This window comes from Cryphonectria parasitica (genome assembly GCF_011745365.1).
Source record: "Cryphonectria parasitica EP155 unplaced genomic scaffold M406scaffold_8, whole genome shotgun sequence".
NCBI lineage: Eukaryota > Fungi > Ascomycota > Sordariomycetes > Diaporthales > Cryphonectriaceae > Cryphonectria > Cryphonectria parasitica.
This window is the reverse complement of record NW_024468916.1, coordinates 2,324,051-2,343,201: the sequence shown is the minus strand read 5'-3', so window position 1 is coordinate 2,343,201 and position 19,151 is coordinate 2,324,051. Positions and strand designations below refer to the sequence as shown.

General features: G+C 53.9%; 7 protein-coding genes across 7 annotated transcripts; 3 read left to right on the top strand and 4 right to left on the bottom strand.

The window, feature by feature from the left end:
- Positions 1-39: 39 nt before the first annotated feature.
- M406DRAFT_358100 (uncharacterized protein) lies at positions 40-2,389 on the bottom strand. The gene is made up of 5 exons (XM_040923793.1): positions 2,256-2,389; positions 2,033-2,136; positions 971-1,932; positions 722-905; positions 40-333 (listed from the first exon to the last, which is right to left on the bottom strand). Exons 1-4 carry the CDS (start codon positions 2,290-2,292, stop codon positions 842-844), a joined length of 1,167 nt encoding a protein of 388 aa, XP_040772769.1. The 5' UTR covers positions 2,293-2,389; the 3' UTR covers positions 40-333; positions 722-841.
- Positions 2,390-3,302: 913 nt separating this feature from the next.
- On the top strand, positions 3,303-4,384 carry M406DRAFT_358098 (uncharacterized protein). Its single transcript, XM_040923792.1, has 2 exons — positions 3,303-3,632; positions 3,733-4,384. Exons 1-2 carry the CDS (start codon positions 3,498-3,500, stop codon positions 3,889-3,891), a joined length of 294 nt encoding a protein of 97 aa, XP_040772768.1. The 5' UTR covers positions 3,303-3,497; the 3' UTR covers positions 3,892-4,384.
- Positions 4,385-5,875: 1,491 nt separating this feature from the next.
- M406DRAFT_244152 (Arf GTPase activating protein) lies at positions 5,876-6,212 on the bottom strand (the record flags this gene model as incomplete). Its single annotated transcript, XM_040916249.1, has 2 exons — positions 5,876-6,087; positions 6,149-6,212. Coding segments are annotated over 2 exons (276 nt in total), but the record flags the coding sequence as incomplete, so codon positions are not given.
- Positions 6,213-6,807: 595 nt separating this feature from the next.
- M406DRAFT_295482 (SelR-domain-containing protein) lies at positions 6,808-7,648 on the top strand (the record flags this gene model as incomplete). The annotated part of the gene is made up of 2 exons (XM_040919194.1): positions 6,808-7,182; positions 7,254-7,648. Exons 1-2 carry the CDS (start codon positions 6,942-6,944, stop codon positions 7,646-7,648), a joined length of 636 nt encoding a protein of 211 aa, XP_040772766.1. The 5' UTR covers positions 6,808-6,941.
- Positions 7,649-10,397: 2,749 nt separating this feature from the next.
- Positions 10,398-11,354, bottom strand: M406DRAFT_353258 (uncharacterized protein; the record flags this gene model as incomplete). Its single annotated transcript, XM_040922750.1, has 2 exons — positions 10,685-11,354; positions 10,398-10,634 (listed from the first exon to the last, which is right to left on the bottom strand). The coding sequence occupies exons 1-2, from the start codon at positions 10,847-10,849 to the stop codon at positions 10,398-10,400; spliced, it is 402 nt and encodes a 133-aa protein (XP_040772765.1). The 5' UTR covers positions 10,850-11,354.
- A 222-nt stretch (positions 11,355-11,576) lies between these two features.
- On the top strand, positions 11,577-15,182 carry M406DRAFT_95050 (uncharacterized protein). The gene is made up of 4 exons (XM_040926290.1): positions 11,577-12,471; positions 12,544-12,775; positions 12,930-14,386; positions 14,480-15,182. The coding sequence occupies exons 1-4, from the start codon at positions 11,779-11,781 to the stop codon at positions 14,831-14,833; spliced, it is 2,736 nt and encodes a 911-aa protein (XP_040772764.1). The 5' UTR covers positions 11,577-11,778; the 3' UTR covers positions 14,834-15,182.
- A 499-nt stretch (positions 15,183-15,681) lies between these two features.
- Positions 15,682-18,855, bottom strand: M406DRAFT_95048 (family 55 glycoside hydrolase). Its single transcript, XM_040926289.1, has 5 exons — positions 18,516-18,855; positions 18,364-18,437; positions 16,763-18,252; positions 16,300-16,679; positions 15,682-16,172 (listed from the first exon to the last, which is right to left on the bottom strand). Exons 1-5 carry the CDS (start codon positions 18,670-18,672, stop codon positions 15,973-15,975), a joined length of 2,301 nt encoding a protein of 766 aa, XP_040772763.1. The 5' UTR covers positions 18,673-18,855; the 3' UTR covers positions 15,682-15,972.
- Between the last annotated feature and the right edge of the window lie 296 nt (positions 18,856-19,151).

Sequence of the window (19,151 nt, the reverse complement as noted above, 5' to 3'; positions counted from 1 at the left end):
TACCTGTCGTGCGGACAGCTCGAGATCACGAGCGGCCGCAGCAAGACGCCTTCGAAGTTGGGTGCATTCCCCGGAGCCTATGAGGCTACGGATCCTGGAATCTTGATCAACATCGTCTACCCCACGCTGACGACGTATCTCAACCCTAGACCAACTGTATTCGTCTGCTAGGTAAGAGGAAAGTTGCATCTCTGGCTCATTGATAGGCTGGGGAAGGGCGGTCGACCTGTGGCGTGCAGTTTGTGTGCAAATGCTGGAAATGGGATGCCAGTGGGATGAGCACTGGATGATCAGCTACCATTGATTCGTATACTTTGCGTTGTTGGGACTGGTCTTAGAGGAAGCCTCGAGTCAGAAGTCATGTCAGACTGGTTTTCGATTAACCGCTTAATGTGCCCTGAAATCCAACTATGGAATTGAAAAAGACAATGCCGACCCAAGCAAGAAGCAACGAGAGAGGTAGACGCCATATGCAGGTAACCCTAAAGTACAAAGAAGATAAGGTCCGAACGCCAGACTTGGACATTGTCTCGGGATATCAGAATCGTAGGGAGAAGAACTGAACATGGAAAAAGAAAAAGAAGAAAAAAAAAGTGAGAAACGAAGAGAAAGCTTCGACAGCATCAGTTCCCTTCTTTCCTTTGTGAATCGGCATTAATGACCGGATTTTATGTGACATTACTGACAGGTGGAAGAAAGAGCCCGTAAGCGCCTTACTAACCGTTGCGAGGTTGGCAATATTTTGGTACCTGATCGTCGAAATAGGAACATGTGGCTGCCGGCGTTCATCCGCAACATACCCAGATGAATGGTTGGCTGCCTTACAACTTTCCGCAGCCGTCTACTCCTTCATCTTGACATAGTTGCTCGGGAAAGTGCCATGTTTTGTGCCGATCATGCCGGTCCTGCAAATCAACCAGTCAGTGTTGGGCACAAAAGGGAGGGAGGAAACGTCAGTGCCAATACGTACCACCAGTCATTGTCACTGTCTGTCTTCTTCAGCACCGTGATGATGTCTCCCTTTTTGAAGCCCAGATCGCCTGGCTGCTCCGCTTCGAATGTGAACAGAGCGACGGCCTCATTCTTCTTCACGAGGGCCTGCTTGCTCTGGAAGTTGGGCTTGGGCGCAGCAGGTCTACCTGGGCCGACCTTACGCTCCTCGGGTGTTTGGTACTCCCTGGGCACGGTGACGTCCTGGAGTGTGCTGGACCTCGATCCCGACCCGAATGCTCGAGGGCTATCGTAGACATCATCCTGCCACGTGCTCGCCCTCTTTGGTGCGCCAAACTCTCCCTGCCCACTGTTTCCACCGTAGGTGGCGTTGCGCGAGTGGCCGTGACTACTGGAGCTATCATCGTACGTGTCGCCATACACCGGCACGTCATTGTACATGTTGTCGTCGTAAGTCCCTGAACGCACGCCATTGAACGCCCTCGAGTTGAGAATATTGAGCAGAGGCGCGGCTTGGGGTGGGGGCCGCTCGCTTCCCAAAAGCAGGTCGCGCGCGCTGATGGGCCGACCATAAAGTTTCGTGTTGGCATCCTTGCGCTCTATTATCGCAGATCCCTCCAAACTGACACCTGCGAACAGGCCCTTGGTCTTGCTGTAGCTGAAGATGCCCGCGACACCCCTCAGACTGGCGGCTCCGGCAGCCTCGGCATTGCGACCAACAGGACCTGCGGCAAGTGAGACATTGCCACCGAGCGTGAGAGATCCGGCAGTCGAGAACGTCTTGACGGCGGCGGCATCGTTCAGGATGAAGACGAAGTCGGTAAGCTCGAAGCCGATTTGGCCGCCAAAACCAGCGCCGCCGGTTGCAATGGCGGAGGGCGCGGACCAGGAACCGTCGGGCAGGCGGGCGACGACAAGACCAGAGCCGAAGCGAGCAGACCCAAGGAATCCTGCCTTGATGACAGTGAGGATGGCAAGACCCTACGAGAGCGAAAAAGATGGTCAGTATGGCGGTCACGCCGTGAGACACATTTGTTGCACCGGAGTATCCGGACATGAAGTGTGGGGCGATTGAGCTCACCTTCGCAGAGGCAAGCACCGACGGTGGAATGACCTTGTCAGGACCGAATGCTTGCCGAGGATCGACGAAGGAGGCGAGAATCTTTCCGCACTTTTTGCACTCCGCTGGAATGGGTCAGTCTGTCAGCATGCGCTTTTTCTGCTGAGAAAGCGGCCCCAAGGTGAGGACTGGCAATGGTGACGCGTTAAGATGCGGGGTGGTGATGATGACTGGTGGGACTTACACGACAGTGACGACGGGAGAGGGTTGTTGATGCCCATCTTGACAATTATGAGCGCGGGGCGTCCTCGAGCAGATAAATGGGTACGAGAGGGAGGGCAGGAGGAGAGATGTAGAGGCGGTAGGAGGTGAAGTTGGAGGAGCAGAGGATGTCAGGTAGGTGGTTCAAGGCGAGGATGGGAACGGTTGGAGAATGTGACATTTGTATTGAGCGCGCGGGAGCTTGACGGCGGGGTCAAGGTTCAGCTTGCAAAGGCCCTGCGGGTTAGGCAGATGGCTCGCCCCGTACCAGCCTCCAGGGAATAATTTACAGGGGATGCGCTCCCCAGGGAAGAGGCCGAGTGCCACTGACAGGTGACGATGACAAGGGTTGGGGGCCCTGGCCCTACCTCATTCAGGCTCCAACTAACTGCAGCGGGACCCGCAATGAAACCTCAGAGCCAACTGGTAGGCTGGTTTACCCGTGTTGGTTAAGTATAGAGGGAACTCCAACATGATGGATGCACTCTATTTGCCCCATTTCCAGATCGCCACAGGACATGCAGCACATCCAGGCCAAGAGAGCACAGCCTGCCTGGCCATGACCTCGCCTGTTGTTGTCTGGTCTGGATGAATTTCCTGTTGTGTGTGTACTGTGTCGTACATGCTGGAGACAGCCCAGTTTTTGAGGACTGAAGATACCCAAGCACCGACTGCCTAGCAGTAACTAGCTGCAGTAAACGGCCGCATTGAACCACGAGGCTGCAAGTACCGTAGTACCAACTGGGGGCACCTGACCCTTCTCTAGGCTGTGGCTGTGCACCCCCGGTCCAGTGAAATTTCGAGGTTCCTCTAGCACGCCCAGGTCTTGCACTGCAGCGGTACAGTACGAGAGTACATACAATAGTCTGTCGCCTTCTAACTCTAGCCACTTTCTGGGAGAGGCTCAGCCAACAAGCAAGCGCAGCCGCAAAATCCGGGTCCTTCGGACACTCATCGTCATACCCGTCCCGTCTCGTCTGGCGCCCCTTTCTTTGATCATCGTCGTTTTGACAGCCACTCTTCGTTCGAGCACCACTGCACGGCCCCCGTTGGTAGCGACAACCTTCATTCGCCCGTCCACTCCAGCGGGACCAAAACTCAGAGATCGTTTCCAACGTCAAAGAACATCTCGGAATCAGCTTCTGGATCAATCAATCAACCAACAAGATCTGCGAGAAACCTAAACCAATATACGAAACCACAGCGAAGAACAGAGACAGCCAACATGTCCGAGGCCTACGAGCGCGAGCGCCAGAACAACAACCGGCTCGATGAGCTGTCGGCCAAGGTCTCCGCCCTACGCGGCGTGACCATCGACATCTATGACAACGCGAGAGCGCAGGATGTCATTGACAACACCGTACGTCCCATCACAAACCCACCCAGCCATCCATCATCTCTCTTCCTCAAAACCTGATGCCGAAATTCTGAAATGATCATTAAAACGATGCAATACACAGTCTGAGACCTTCTCCAACATGCGCACCTCCCTCACTGGCTCCGCAGGCCGTCTAGGCCGCATGGCCGCCGCCGGAAACAAGGTCGCCGTCATAAAGCTGGCGGCGATCCTGGTCGGCTGCGTCCTGTTCCTCTACTATGCGTGGAAGCTTTTCTTCTGAAATGAGCGAGCGAACGAGAACACCGATACCCGGCGATCGAAGCATGAGTTCGAAGTCGACCTTGTCACCCTACGCGGCAGAGAGATGAATACTAAGATACACTGTGGACGATGGAAGATATGGCTGGCAAGGCGATCTTCAGGCGAGGCTGCGCCATGCCGTGATGAATGATCTATGTAACACATATGAGCTAATCATGGGAAGAAAATGATATGCGAGGCTCCAAGAGAGATAGGCGAAGGAATCTTCGACGGCCGAGCGAGGTCTACCTTTGCTAGGGCTTGCAACACGCTTTGACGAGTATTCGCCCGCCCGAGCCAACGGGAACCTTCAAATTTTCTTGGACTGGGCGAGGACAGGCATAGCAATGGCGTTCAAATGGTTGTCCGAATTCGAGGGGAATTGTGTGTATGTTACTTGCACGGTCGCAAGAGAGGGTCATGCTGAAGGTGGAAATCGACATTTATTTGCGCGCTTCATCTATACATGCGTTTCAAGGTTTCGAGTTAACCTCTTGGCTTATGACTGACCCCGCCCACGTTCATGAGTTCTACATCCGACAGTGATGCCAGACTCCACAACCATTGTACTGAGAGAGATCCATGCGCCAACATGTGGCTAGGCGCCCGGCGTGCTTTCAGTGTCTATGCCGTGTTCACTGCCACACGTTCGAGAACAGATCCTCGCTTCCAGACACGCCCTTGGATCCGCCGGTGCCGCTGGTCGTTCCCGTGCTGCTAGTCCAGCCCCCAAATTCCTCATCAGCGGCTACCTTGGGTTGCGTCACTAGACCGCCAGATGCCCCTGGCACAATGGATGAACTGGCCAGCGAACCACCACCGCCCATGCTGCCCCAGCCACTAAAGTCGTTTGAGGCCTGCGCCGGCTTGGGGGTTGGTGCCTTTGGAGCTGGGTCTGCCCACGCGTTTCCTCCCCACACATCAGCACCAGACAGTGCGCTGTTACCGCCGACGGCTGCCACGGAGGCGCTTGGCGCAGGGACGGGAGGGGACTTGGGTTGGGACAGGTTGAAAACGGAGTTGGTCGTTGTAGATGCGGCGGGAGCCGGTGCTGGTGCTGCAGAAGGTGAAGAGAAATCGAAGAGATCGTTCATGGCAGAGGATGCTGGCGCCGCAGGCTTCACAGGTGCAGCGGGGGAAGCAAAGCCTCCGAGCCCTGCAAAGCTGCTGCTGGCGGGCGCCGGAGTCGGCTTCGGTGAAGCTGCTGCAACAGGCTTGGAGTCAAAGAAGCTCCCACCGCCAAGGCCTGAGAAGGCGGAAGACGTCTGTGGGGGCGGCGACTTGTTGCTCGAGATACTGCCTAGTCCCGAGAACGCTGAGCTTGGAGGGCTCTTTGGGCTGGATATGTTGGAGAAGCTCAGGCTGCTGAAGGCGTCATTCATGCCTCCCATGGACGATTGGGTAGGCTGCTGGCTCATCTGGGGCGCTACTGAAGCTGTCGGCGAATGCATCGATCCAAAGGAATTGGTGTGCCCATGTGAAACTTGCTGCGGTCGCGGCGCGGTAGCATAGAGGGAGAGAATCGACTGCTTCAGGTCAGGGCGCGACTGAGCAGCGACTCCGCCAGAGCCAGTAGTGCTGGCAGGTCGTGGAGGCGGAGTCGGCTCAGAGCCAAGAAAGTCCAAGCCGAGCAGCGAGCTGTTTGTAGGAGTTGCTTTTGGTGGCGCGGGTTCTGCTTTGGGAGGGACCTTGCTGGCAAGTGGCCCTGCTGTGCTCGCTCGAGGGATTGGATCATCCCCACCGATCAAGTCGACTTGAGGCTGCGGGCTAAATGGAGCAGACGACTGTCCCGACGACTGCTTTCGTAGAGACTCCTTCCTCTCGAGCGTCTGTTTCTCCTTGACTAGGCTTAGAGGGACGTCATCGTCTCCGTCCGCGTCTAATGTAGCAGGGTCTGGCATCGGCCCATCCATAACCCATCTCTTGAGCTCGTACTTGGTGCGGATGAAGTTTTCAATCTTGGCCTCGGAAGGCACGTGGCCGGCAGCCAGCTTGAATTCCCAGTATTTGTTGGCGCGCGCATTGCCCCAGTTCAGAATGCTGTTCATCTGTTCGTCGGTCCAGGAATCGAGGTCGACGGATTTGACTCGACTGATGTGGACGCCCATACTGCGGTGGATGCCGGAACAGCGGATGCAGATGAAGACTCCCAGGTTCCAGCTCGCCCAACGAGGATCTAGGTGTTTGGCAAGTCAGCAGATGGGAGGCGCTGCGAGAACAGTTGGATAAATACGTACGCTTGTTCCTCTTGCAGTCGGCGCAAATCTTGTTGGGCTCCAGCTTGAGCAGTGATTTGATGGTCGCCTGGTTCTTAGCCGCCCTTTCGGCGGCGGGGTTTGGTGGGCGCCTCGACATCTTGTTGGTGTTCGTGGGAAGATTGAAGGTCTTTTGAGAGAGGCGAGAGGCTAAGAAAGCCGAAATGCGGGTGCCCGCTTCAAGGTGCTCGAGCGGTAAGAGATAGGTGTGCGATTGATAAACGGGGCGAACTCGAAGTAAAGACCCTATTGTGCGCCGATCAAAGGTGAGTAAGGTGTCGAGGTGATCGGGCAGGTGGAATTCTGTCGATAAGAAGAGAGGTGAGGGAGGCCGATCAGGGAGATGTGGTCAACCAGCGGGTCTTCACACAACCCAAGACCCGCTACCACGTACTATAATTTAGTCTTTGTATGGGTACGTATAGTGCTCAGGCTTCAACAGAAGACCCACCTTGACTCAGCACCTGCTGAAGCGCCACAACCTTTGGGGTTCTCAGATGTGGCTTGTTAAGTCTGTGACGTCGATCTAACTAGGGGTGGTGGGAGGGGGGCCCAGTGTCGCCGCCTCAGCATTCAATACATCCTCTTCACATAGCCTCAAGTATTTGTAAGTACAGGAGCGGGTCAGATCTCGTCAACAAAATTTCCTCACTTGTACAACATTACTGGAGTGTCATAAGGGATATTTTGTGATTATTTTACGCCTGCAAGAATCGTCCGTCTATATAATCCTACTCCCCCATCTCTAATACATCACCTTTGAAACATCATCTTCATGCGCTTCCAATTCTCCAGTGTGCTGCAAACGCTCTACACCCTCTCAAGTCTCAATCGAGCCCGAGCTTCACAGCAGATCCCCCTTCTGCAGTCATTACCTCAGCGAGCCACCGCTCTTAGGTCTATGCCCTCCATTCCCATCCTAGGCAGTCTCTTCGGCACGAAAGCCACCGACAGCTCCACGATGTCCTTTCCAGACAAGCGAACTGATGATGAGTGGCGCGCCGTGTTGAACAAGGGTATATCTCACCTCATTCTTTCCTCCTGGCCCCCCTGTTCTGTAGCTTACCCTGCTGACATGCCGTTGTAGAGCAGTTCCGCATCCTGCGCGAGAAAGGCACGGAACCCCCGGGTTCTGGCAAGTTTGACAAGCACTATCCTTCCGAAGGCGTGTATACTTGTGCTGGCTGCGAGGCCCCGCTGTACAAGGCCACGCACAAATTCAGCAGCGGGTGCGGCTGGCCAGCCTACTTTGACAGCATCCCGGGCGCCGTCGTGCGCCACGAGGATAACTCCATGTTCATGAAGCGCATCGAGATCATGTGCGCCAACTGTGGAGGCCATCTAGGCCATGTTTTCAAGGGCGAGGGCTTTCCTAATCCTACTGATGAAAGACACTGTGTTAATTCTGTCAGCCTGAACTTCTCGCCTCAGGACAAGATTGTGAAGGACGATGCGGGGGCAGATGGTGAGGCGAAAGAGTAGGCAACTCACGGGGAACTTTTCTGAGGCTCATCAAACTGCGGAACGATATCAATAATCACTTTGCTTCATTCGATTTGAAATTTCATTCTCTCACTCCTTCCTCAATTGTGCTCCGTAGAAGCCCGGTTACGCTCAAGCTGATAGGACATTACCATGTGAACATTGGACTTCATTGAATAGGTGGCAAGGTGGGTGGCTGTGGTCTTTACGGTCTGATTTATTTGATATTTAATGCATAAGAGGAGATCTCATCAATGATGATATGATCGCAATATTTCGGGGTGCTTGTGGCCAGGTAGTGAAAGGCAAAATGCCACACCCTCCCGTAAATCAAGTCATTACATAAATAGTTAAGTCGTGTGATTTTCGAACCGTTTCAACAAGAGGATGGAGCTATTTGTGGTGTTACCACGTACAGTCGCTTCGTATAGACTATACAGCTAGACCCTCATATCAACTGCATCACTCCCATTACGCGATCCGAGGGCTAAGTCTCATCCCTGGGGGAAAGAGCCAGATTGACAATAACCGTTTGATGGACACGTATTCAGACCTTTCCACTGCTCATACACCGCCCCCGCCCCCCCCCCCTTCCCTTCTCCCCTCTCACCAAGGTATCTCTATTCCCACGACGATCCTCCAGGGTCACTAACCTGACCTCGTCTCACCTCCTGCCGCTACTCTCATGTCATCAACCCTCAGTTTTCATCATGATGCACTTGGGTAACGTCTGAATAGATCTAAAAGATCTTGTTCATACTCGATCCCGCACCGTGTCGTGATGAGTAGCCTTTCTTGATCGTCCGACCCGGCATGGGAATTCTTGAAGAGCACGTCAGCCTTCTCTCGATAGGCTCTCTCCAGTCTCAAACCCCTTCCGACTAGATCTTTCCACTGGGTCAAGTCCATTCTCAGTCTCTCAGACCTGTCAGTCTGTACCTCAGCGTCTGAGACTTGGAAACAGGGGTTTGTGCCACTGTTTACCATCTTCACGACCTCAAACGCAGCCTCCAGTCCCTGTGCGTGAACTCCGGACTCTCGTGTGGCAACGAGACACTCGACACTTCCATCATCAGTCCTAGTCTCACTACCATAGCTCTCTTCCGGATAGGTCTCGGTTTCTATAATGTGACGGTCTCTTTGGAGGGCTGCGTCAGGCTGTTCGCCGGGGTACACACACACAGAGACGGCGCTCTTGGCACATGCCTCGCACATAGGCATCGATCGAGTACACATTTGCTTCTTCCGTCGACAACTTGTACAAGAGGACGCAGCAAGTACTTGGCTGGCCTCGTCTGTGCGTGTGGGTCTTGGCTCCGTTGTGCGTCCCGGTCTCAATTGCGCAACCAGGTTTGCGCTTTTGGTTGTCTGCTTTTGAGCTGCCTGCTCCTCTTCTACTGAAGTTGTATTGAACCCTTGGGGGTCCCAACTGAAGCGCTGGGACCCATTGGACTTGCGAAGTTGTGCTGCCTGATCTGTCTTGCGTGCTTTCTTTGCCGTAACCTGCGGTCGAGCCGGGCGTGAAGCTGGTCGCTTCTTCACGGCAGATGTCACTCGGTTCTCTACCTCTGACGTCGAAACGCGTTCTGGTTTCTGACTCGTAGTGGTACCTCTGTTGCCCGAGTCAACACTCTCAGAAGGTGACCGGGCCATGACTTTCCTGGTTTGTTGGTATAATCCATGCCTCGATACAGGTCGCAGTGTGGCATCACGGTACGCCGGATTGCTGGAGGAATTTGGCCATGAAGTAGCATCGTCTGTGATGTCCACTGTATCTCGTGGTGATACGTCCAGATGTGTAGCACCAACAGCAGGGCCCCCACTGTGACGCGCCGAATCCACCATCATATCATCCACGTCATCTATCTTAACATGTCCTGAGCCCTCTGCAGGCGATGCCGGCTCATATCCTCGAAACTGATCAGCTGTACTTGATCGTCGATCGGGGTTTTGGGCATCTTGGGAGAAACCGAACGGATTTGTCTTAACAGGGCTTTGAAGCCTCCAACGGCCTGTTTCCGAGATAGGAGCCGGTGTGCCGTCTGCGCCACCACGATGCTCATCTTTCAACTCGTTTGTATTCAACTTGTATTTATTCAGGGACCCAAACCCTAATTCGCCCTCCAAGTATGGTGTAGAGTGCTCTCTGCCAAGAGCACCTTGGCCCCGATCCAGACGATCAAAGAATGAAGGGGCCATCTCATCATCATTGTAATTGCGTTCAAGGTGTGGCCGGACTGTTGACGATCTTGCTAGGAGATGTCTTGGGACACCGAGGCCCCCATACGGTATAGATTGATATCCAAGGGCAGTTGACCTTCGGCGCAGATTATGAGATGAGGGCTGACCCGCCGAGTAATTTTGAGTTGGTGGCTGAGCCTGGCTCAAAGATTGACTCTGGTGTGGCCGACTCAGCGTGGCATATGAAAGCAGACTTGGGGGTCGCCGGGGAGGTGGCATGAAGGTTTCTTTGCCCGACACCAGGAAGGGAGAACGACTCAGATATCGGACAGGAGGGAGCGCTGAGCCTTGGGACCTAGACCTGTCAGAGATCTTGAGGTCCCGGGCAGGTTGGTGAAAGTCCATGGCAGACTGTGCCCTGGGGTGAGAAGATTTTTTCGAGGAAGTATTCTGCATTTCGACATAAAAAAAGCCAGCGTCTTTTGATAAATACGCTATGGCTGTGTGGAAATCTTGATGTGTCTCGAAGTAAAGCCGAATGATTTTCGGATTAACGCCCTATCAACAGTCAGGGATGTGGAGGCCAAGGACTCTGAATGGCTCTTACTGGGTACATCTGGACGAGGAAGGAGGATGGTCGTCCTTCGTCCTCACCCAACGGCAAGGACAAAGGCAACACCAGCTGTAGCACCTTGTCTTTAACATTGCCCCAAAACTTCCGAGACACTTCACGAGCTTCTTTGGGGAATCGATTCACTAGTAGATCGAGGTCCCATCGTGCCTTGAACGGCAGGAACCGGTAGGTCTACAGTTAGGGAGAGCTCACAGAGAGTTGGATACAGAATGTAGACTTACCATGATCTTGCCATCAATGTGTATTTCCATGATATGGCTGCCACGTGGGGGTGATATGATCATAAGCCTGAGCGTGGCGTCTCGAGCGATAGGCTGGTTTTGAAACTCAACCTCAATGCGCAGCAGCCGCAAGTTGTGGCTGATGTTACCTTTATTGAAATCCATCTTACGAGCGCCAGCAGGTTGATTCCAGGGAGAGTTGTGCGAGGACAATGATAGAGGTAATCCTGAAACAAGACAGGGTAGCAACCAGAGACTATCAAGAATGCTTGACTTGAGCGATGCCACGATGTGTAGCTCCCATAAGGGGATTTGCTGGTACCTGGTCAAAACGCGTGCGCCAGTCGAGTCTACACGGATGGGGCCAAACAGAGACGTCGAACGCACCAGGACGTACGAGGTAGGAAATGGCAGTCCGACCCAGGTTTTGAGAATATGTGTAGTGCTGCCCACACCGTTTTTTGAAAATCAAGAGAATAGTCTGGAAGGAGGGTACGCATTGGCGAAGAGGAATGTGTTGAAGACTGACTGGTGACGGAAAGGGAGAGAGGGAAGGGCAAGGGTAAGCAGATCTAAACAAACCTTGTGAAATGCTTGGCCCTCATAAACTGGCCAGAAGGCAGGAACTAGGAGACCTACTGCATTGACTCTTACCTCAAGCAACATTCACATATACAGTACTGGTCGTGACTGCTCCATCGTACCTTCTACAATTGTTGTGATAGAAGGAGGTAGTTGAGGTGGGTCAGCAGTCGAGCACGGACCACCCAGCCTGCCTCTGTAGTCACCTGGTCCGTGCACTGTCTAGCCCAAAAATTCCCCAGCTGGTCCTTTCTTCGCCCTGGCGCATTTCTAGTTGCGTCTCTCTGCAACTCCAACCCAGGGCCACTACTTCACGTCAAGGTCCATCGACAACGCGTCGCAAGGGAAGGTCTGAAGCTGTGGATGGCGCCAGACTCGACCAACCACCCAAACACCTTCCTTTTCCAAGTTATTTGAGATCTCTGCCTGTCGCGACTTGTCCCTGCTTCTTAATCAGTGATTCGAAGCTGCAAGACCCTTTGCGCCAGTCTGTCGCAGACCAGGCGACAACCATGGCGCCTTCAAAGCCAGTCGCACCGGCCATGGAGCACACCATTGATCGCACTCCCGAGTACGAGGAATTCATCAACAAACTCAGGGATTTCCATACAGACCGAGGCACCAAGTTTGACCCTGAGCCCAAGGTTGGCAATGGCCACATCGATCTCTTGAAGGTTTTCAATCATGTTGTCGAGTGGGGAGGCTATGACAGGATCACGGAGGAAAAGCTGCTGTGGCGCAAGGTGTCTCAAGAGCTCGGCATCTTCTCACACAATGAGGCAGCTGTCGCCTTCAATCTGAAGTCTGCCTACTATAAGAATTTGGCTGCCTACGAGATCAGAACTGTTCACAACAAGACCCCCCCTCCTCCTGAGATCCTCGAGGAAGTTTCGGCCAAGGGCGGTAATCTTCTGACCAGGACCCTCGAAAACTACCGACCCCGCGATCGTTCCACTGCGCAGAACTCCCCACAGCCCTCGGGTGACGATGGCACACCTGCTCGAGACAGCAAACAGGAAGACACACCCAGCTCAGGGAGGGCCGCCCGTGGGCTGAGGCAGGCTCCGCCCCAGAGAGTCATCTTCCAGCCAGACACTGGCCCAACCCGTCCGTCGCGTCACGCTTCAGCGCAGCACGCATCGAATACTTCGGCCGCAAATTCAGCCAGCGCGCAGACTTCTAACCCCAACTCCCACGCCAACGCCGTCTCCCATTCGCAGAGCAATGGTCACCTGCCACACAGCATGAACCGCTCTTCCTCTCACCAGATCAATCAGTCCGCTCCCAGCCAGGCACTGCCGGCGCACATCGCCCGTGGCGGCGCGTCTGCAAGCTTCGTTCCCCAGAATTACGAATTGCATTCCTCGACGATCACGAACTTCCAACCTCCATCCATTCAACCCCTGGCCCTCCGGCCTGTTGAAACGCCAGGCAACGCACCCGCCAAGTTTCTGAGACGATACCCGATGGCCGCTCCCCCTGTGGCGCGCCAAGCTCCAATACCCAGTAGTGAGTTCCTTTTTCCAACGCACAACCTATTTGTTCTAACGATGTGCCTTTGCAGGCGTACCAGTCCAGCCTTCTCCTTTTGATGGTCCGAACATCTACGCTCGATGCCTGTACGCACTGCGCTCGGGTCTACCGGACGAAGAAGCCTTCGCAGTACACCATCTTATGAAGATATCATACGAGCGAGGTGACAGATACAAGTTCGAAGGTTTCCCAGGTCTGGCCGAAGGTCTCGTGGACGTGGCACTAAAGGTGGGGGAGCTCTTCTACGACATCAAATGGGTCGTGTCCTATGATCCAGAGGCGGACGGGGATGACATCACGGAGCTGGATGGCATCAACGGCACTCAGGACATCCTTGAGCGCATCGCGCAACTGGTGCCCAGATCTTCTTCACACGATCAAATTCACCCCGCTGGCTTTGCAGATAAGATAGTCATCGTGACAGAGGCTGCCATGGCCATTCGCAACATGGTCATGCTGCCCGAGAACTCGCGTCACATGGCCGATTTCCCACCCCTGAGGGACCTGCTGTGTATCATCCTCCACCTACCGCCCAGCGAGACAAGTGTGGAGCTGAAGCACATCGCACTCGATATTGCAGAACAATTGACGCCGGAGCTGATCCTCGAGGCTGATGATCCTCTCTATCGGACGTTGCTGGCCGAACTCAAGTCAGCCGACCGTGGCTGCATTTTGACGTCGCTCCGCGCTCTCGCGCGGATTTCCATGAACTCGTCCGAGACGAATAAGCTGAGTTCCATCCCTCTGGACATCCTGGAACTCATCATCGACTGGCTGATGCTCGACGACGACGAGCTTCTCGACGCATGCTTGGACTTCCTCTACCAGTACACAGCTGTTGTATCCAACCTGGAGAATCTTCTCAGTTTTCGGTTCGCCAAGCCTGAGAAGCCCGAAAGCCTTGTCAAGCATCTGGCTCGTCTCCTGTCGCACGGCGCAAAGCAAGTGGTCTACACGCAGACGCTTGAACCCGAGATCAAAATCCCCTGCAGCGAGGACGTCGTACCTCTGCCCCAAGACCTGCAGGAGCGTCTGTTGGCCATGGAGGAGCCCGAGAGATGTTACATGTGGCTGCGATGTCTGTTTGAGGAAGACGCCGAGGCCTCTATCACTCAGATTGCAATCTGGACGGCCTACCAGTCATCCTTTAGCAGCAGGTTGTCTCAGATGGGCAAGTCCATGATCTCTCCAGCAGACTTCATCAGGAATGTGAATCATGTGTGGGCGACAGCTGGGGCACAAATTATTCGCGGGCCGAAGGGGGAGAACCAGAAGTTCATCATCAAGGGGATACGGGCTCGATCCCGCCCTGTCGATCCGGAGAACGAGGGCAGGGAGTATTTCCGCTGCCTGTGGACCCTGCCTGGTCCAAAGTACCAAAAGTGCAACCAATTTTTTGCGAATGCAGAGAGGATGTTTGAGCACATAATGCCTGCTCACCTTGGCGAGACATCCGATGACAATGGTCACTATGCCAATAAGGATGTCGAGAATCGATGTTTCTGGGCGGGATGCAACAAATTTGCTACGCCGACAACAATGTCTCTCAAGACCTTTGCGAAACACGTCAAGACGCATCTGGCTGCGGTACAGCGCAACTTCGAGCCTCCCAAAACACCCCATCCCACAAGCAACGACGATGGTTCTGCTTTGGAAGGGAGTGGACCGAGTCCAGGCGAGAACTCTGCTAAGCGATTGAAGCGCACCCATACTGTGCCGGCAAAGGTCTTCTCCCTCACCTTCGAAGAGACGCTGACCACCCGAGACGAGCGGAATCCTAATGTCATCCAGCCAGCCGGAATTCCTCTCAGCGCCGTGCTGATCCTTCGCAACATCGCCCGCAATGTCGTCAAGACAGAGGCGCAGGATGAAATCCTCAAGGAACAGGAGAAACAGGGCCTGGACGAGAAAGCGAGAGGTTGGAATGAGAGGCTTTTCCGATGCGTGCTACCGCGGCTGCATGAGGTCATGACGACCAATCGCGTGATGGCACCTAACATCTGTAGTCTATTGGAGCTGATTCAGGAGCAGTAAGAGAGCCATTGTGACAATCGCAAGAATTCACAGGAGGCGGAGCTTCTTTGTATGATTCGGACGGGGGACGACTGATTTTGGTGATTGTGATAAAAGAAAAAGTTTCTTTTCTATTTCAGGTCATGGACGGGTTGAGACCGAGCTTTTTTGTCTTCATGGGTGCTATGGTCATGGTAATACCCTCATGAAGGCGGCGTTGATGGATGGGCGCGCAACGGCGTAGGGTTTTCGGAGACGGTGGGACCAGGCATAAGGCCAGTCATGCTGTTGACTACTGGCATTGGTTCAGTAGCTGTTGCCCTAGTACCTTAGATAGATACCTGCTAGGGAAACAAATGTATCATCAACTATTCAAATCCTTGTTACGCCCACTGTGACAAATTCTCAATGTGCTTTTAAAGACGAGCTTCGTTCTCGAGCTTGGACCACACTTCCTGGACATATGCTTTCTTGTGGTCATTGCCATGCTAAACTGTAGTCCAGTGCCCTTCCCATCCGTTCACGCCCCAGCCCCTTTCTTCCTCTAACTCCTTATTATTATTCCTTTTCCTCTGTTTCCTTCGAAAACAATATCATTCACATGTATAAAGACTCAAACGTTAGGAGACAAAACACTGGAGATCACTGAAAGCTGAGTTTAAGAGCCACGAGGGCGGCTAGCGGTAGCAAATCTGAAACGCGCTGCCCCAAAGCAATGGAACAAGTCAGCAGAACAAGGCTTTCCCCAGTGCAATGAAAGCGACAATCGCAGGAGGCAAGGTGGTAGGTGGCAGCCAGCACAATTTTTAGGACGCCGGAACAGGTCTGCTCCCTACATGCAATCCTTCATAGCACATTGAGGAACAGGTCGGGGTCCAATACAAGTTTGAACAAGTTAGCACCGATCAGCGCAGATAATCTTGAGTGCCTACAACTTGATGGCATCGAACAAAAAAAGTATTTACAAGTAATAGAATATAAAACTTCCCGAAACTTGCTCCACCTCTTCCCCCTTTCAATAAGAGATGACTATATACGCCAGAAGAAAGAAAAATGCCCAATGTATGCACATGCAGCAGCGGGTTGTGGAAAACCTGGTCTAAGCTGCTTATTGATGATGGGGAGGGATTCTCTGCCCTCTCTCACACATGCACTCACACTCAACCCGTTCTGAAGGAGATGATGTTGGACTGGTACACGCCCTCATTATCCTCCCAGCTAGCAACCTCGGTGCCGGCGTTGTCAATCATGCTCGTCGAGCCGATCGTGTTGACAGAGTACATGTTGATGTTGGAGAGGGTGCCCTGCAGCCTGATGATGCGGGCTTGGCACTGTTCGCCAGTTGCAAAGGTGGAGCAATCTGTTTTTTTTTTAAATACCAACATTAGCTCACTTGTTTTTGAGATGGAGGAGATAGATAGAAATGCAAATAGTAGGGAAAAGAGACATTGGCCACCCGGGGGGGGGGGGGAGGGAGGAACGCGTACTCTGTGAGTAATTATCGAACCAAGAGTAGTGGTTGGCGCCGTAGATGAAGATATCCGACGAATCCAGAATGCGCAGGCCCCAGGCTTCGTCGCAGTTCCCGCTGACACCGGTACAGTCAAACGTCGGGTCCTGGAGGGTGGCGTTCGCAGTGAAGGGCACCAAGGCGGAGGGCAAGGGTTGGTAGTATGGCGTCTCGGTCTGCAGCTGCGAGGCAAAGATGTTGGTGGTGGAGGCGAACTGGTACTGGTAGAGCACGTGGTGCTCGACGGCAGTGCCGACCAGCCAGAAGGTGCCGGTTGTCGACTCGATGTACATACCACGGCCCGAGTAGACGGTGATCTGGGTATCGGAGCTGTCATCGATGTCGTGGTCGGCGGCCCTGAAATGGAAGAAAAAGAATCGACCGTTAGCCTCCTGTAAAAGCGAAATTGTTTTGTTTGTTTCTTCGCATTTGAAACTTACCAGAGCCACATGTTCTCCATGTACAACCCGCTCGATCCCGTGGTGGCATGCAGACTCAAGTAAGCCGCAATACACGAGTCGTCCACTGCTGCGCTACCAGGCTCCTTGGGACACTGCGAGACCTGCAGGTCACTACCGTCATAGCCACCAATGCGAGCATGGACATCCCACATGCCGCTGGGCGTACCGGCTGGGGCCACCAGGTTGTATTCGATCAGGACAGCGCCGGCGGCAGCGCCTTGCGAGGAGACAATGAAGTCGTTAAACGCAATATAGCCCGACTCGCCCGCGGTGCCAACCTGCAGCAGAACCTGGGGGTTGTTACTGTCCTCGAAGTAAGAGCCCGAGGCCATGAGCACGGGGAAGGTCTCTCCGACGATCTTGGTGCCCGCGGGGATAGAGATGGTGCTGGTGATGCGGTAGAGACCGTAGTCAATGTAGACGACCTGGCCTGCGCTCGCGGCGCTGTTGATGGCCGACTGAATGGCCGCTGTGTCGTCCGTGGTTCCATCTCCAACGGCGCCAGCAGTGCGCACGCTCACAAAGTCCGACGCCGAGAGGGTCTCGTATTGCGGCTTGGACTGGCTGTAGTAACTGGAACCAGATCCGAGCAGGGCAGCAGGGCGGCTGACAGCCGTGATGGTGCCCATGGTGTCAGTGGGCCCCGAGGTCAGCGTGTAGGTGTGTCCTTCTGCCCACGCAGCGATCGTGGTAGTACCACCGGCAAGAACGGTGCCGCTGTCGTTCTCGATCACGACAGGGGTGTTGCTCAGGACGATGTTCTCCAGGATGAGACTGCCATTGGTCGTCGAGGTAGAGGCCGTGTCATAGGCGGTCTTGATACCCACATCGACATTTGTGAAAGTGCTATCGATGATAATCACGGAGCCGACGACCTGGTCGGACGACGAATCCAAAGACATATCGATGCCCAGGGGGGCATTGTTGATGGTGAGGTTCATGAAAGTCCAGTCCCAATCCCACAGCATCTGGATGGCGGCTGTGCCAGGGTTGTTGAACTCCAGATTACGCATGGTGTACTGCTGGTTGCCGAACTGCGCACCGTATTCACCACCGTTGAAGGTTATGTCGGACATGAAGCCACCGCTGCCAGACTCCATGAAGATGCCCACGTGAACAACACCAGCGGTTGTAGGCATATTGAAGACCACATTCTGGATCGAGGTCGCCTGTGAGACGGGCCAGTGGATGCCAGTGCAGGCGGTCGTGGCAGCAACATTGGTCGTGTCAATGATCAAGTTCCGAATTGAGGAGTAGAACACATTGGTAGACACCCAGTTGAGGTCCGAGCTGTAGTACGGGTTGGCATCGATGAGGCCGAAGCCAGACATATCAGCCGCAGCCTTGAGTGTGGGCGGGTCGGTGGCATCACCAATAAGCTGGGTGAAGTAATCGGGGTAAATGGACGTAGAGATGAGGTAGGTTCCCGCAGGGAAGTAAACAATTGCCGGTGTCGCCGTAGTAGAATCCTGTGAGGGTCTTGTCAGCAAACAAAGACTAGACATATGGGGTGTATGACGGGCAGTATCAGGATTATGAGGGCCACCATGAGCCCCTCCTTTGCAGTTGGGCTAACTTACACATCCCTCCCCACATCGACTCCCTGCATCAATGGCAGCATTGATGGCAGCTGTGTCGTCGGTGACTCCATCACCTGGTCATCACAAGATAGTACTTGGTCAGCACACAAAAAGTCCAAACAATGTTACACATCCTGATGGTGTTGACTGACCTGCGGCACCATAATCCATAACGTTTCTAAACACAACATAGCCGGAACCACCATAGGGAGCCAGGCCCTGATGGGTGATGTCTTCCATCCACCATGCCGCATGGGCGTTGAAGGGAAGACTGGCAAAAGCCAGGACAAAATGAAAGAATGAACGCATGGTCAACCAAGGACGCAGCTTGTAGAAGGGAAGGAAACGAAACACGGGCGATTCCAATCAAGGGATACGAACACCTTGGGCTTGAAACGAGGACGATGGGACGAACACCATGCGGCACAACCAGGCAGTATATATTCAAACCATTTTGCCAACAAGCTTAAGGGCAAAAGTACATTGAAGACTGACATAGGGTGGCATATTCGCTGGGCATCTTTGCCATCCCTGAGCAAGGAGTGGAGGCCCACGGGGCCAAAGCGACCAGGTTAGCAAGGGATGGGTACATGCCGCTGCGTACATTTGGCCATGCCTAGGAACGGAGCATCGTGACATCTCGAGGCTAGCCACCTTCGCAGAGGGTGCGCACAACAGGGGCCAGCCACAAATGGGATTTGGCCGAGAGGGCCCAGGGGGAACCTAGATGTGTGAATCCCTGCCTGCATCTGCCTCTCCTCTCGAGGTCTATGTTTTTGTGTGTGTGT

What these genes read in the sequence shown, in the direction of transcription:
- M406DRAFT_358100 (XM_040923793.1), bottom strand. Translation starts at nt 2,292, where the DNA reads ATGGGCATCAACAACCCTCTCCCGTCGTCACTGTCGT. An exon ending in CGGTGCTTGCCTCTGCGAAG is followed by an intron (nt 1,933 to 2,032) that starts GTGAGCTCAATC and finishes TCGCTCTCGTAG; the next exon opens with GGTCTTGCCATCCTCACTGT. An exon ending in GACAGTGACAATGACTGGTG is followed by an intron (nt 906 to 970) that starts GTACGTATTGGC and finishes GTTGATTTGCAG; the next exon opens with GACCGGCATGATCGGCACAA.
- M406DRAFT_358098 (XM_040923792.1), top strand. Translation starts at nt 3,498, where the DNA reads ATGTCCGAGGCCTACGAGCGCGAGCGCCAGAACAACAACCGGCTCGAT. An exon ending in AGGATGTCATTGACAACACC is followed by an intron (nt 3,633 to 3,732) that starts GTACGTCCCATC and finishes TGCAATACACAG; the next exon opens with TCTGAGACCTTCTCCAACAT.
- M406DRAFT_95050 (XM_040926290.1), top strand. Translation starts at nt 11,779, where the DNA reads ATGGCGCCTTCAAAGCCAGTCGCACCGGCCATGGAGCACACCATTGAT. An exon ending in CCAACTCCCACGCCAACGCC is followed by an intron (nt 12,472 to 12,543) that starts GTCTCCCATTCG and finishes CAGATCAATCAG; the next exon opens with TCCGCTCCCAGCCAGGCACT. An exon ending in TCAAGACGCATCTGGCTGCG is followed by an intron (nt 14,387 to 14,479) that starts GTACAGCGCAAC and finishes AGTCCAGGCGAG; the next exon opens with AACTCTGCTAAGCGATTGAA.
- M406DRAFT_95048 (XM_040926289.1), bottom strand. Translation starts at nt 18,672, where the DNA reads ATGCGTTCATTCTTTCATTTTGTCCTGGCTTTTGCCAGTCTTCCCTTC. An exon ending in ATGGAGAACATGTGGCTCTG is followed by an intron (nt 16,680 to 16,762) that starts GTAAGTTTCAAA and finishes CTTCCATTTCAG; the next exon opens with GGCCGCCGACCACGACATCG. An exon ending in GTTCGATAATTACTCACAGA is followed by an intron (nt 16,173 to 16,299) that starts GTACGCGTTCCT and finishes AAAAAAAAACAG; the next exon opens with ATTGCTCCACCTTTGCAACT.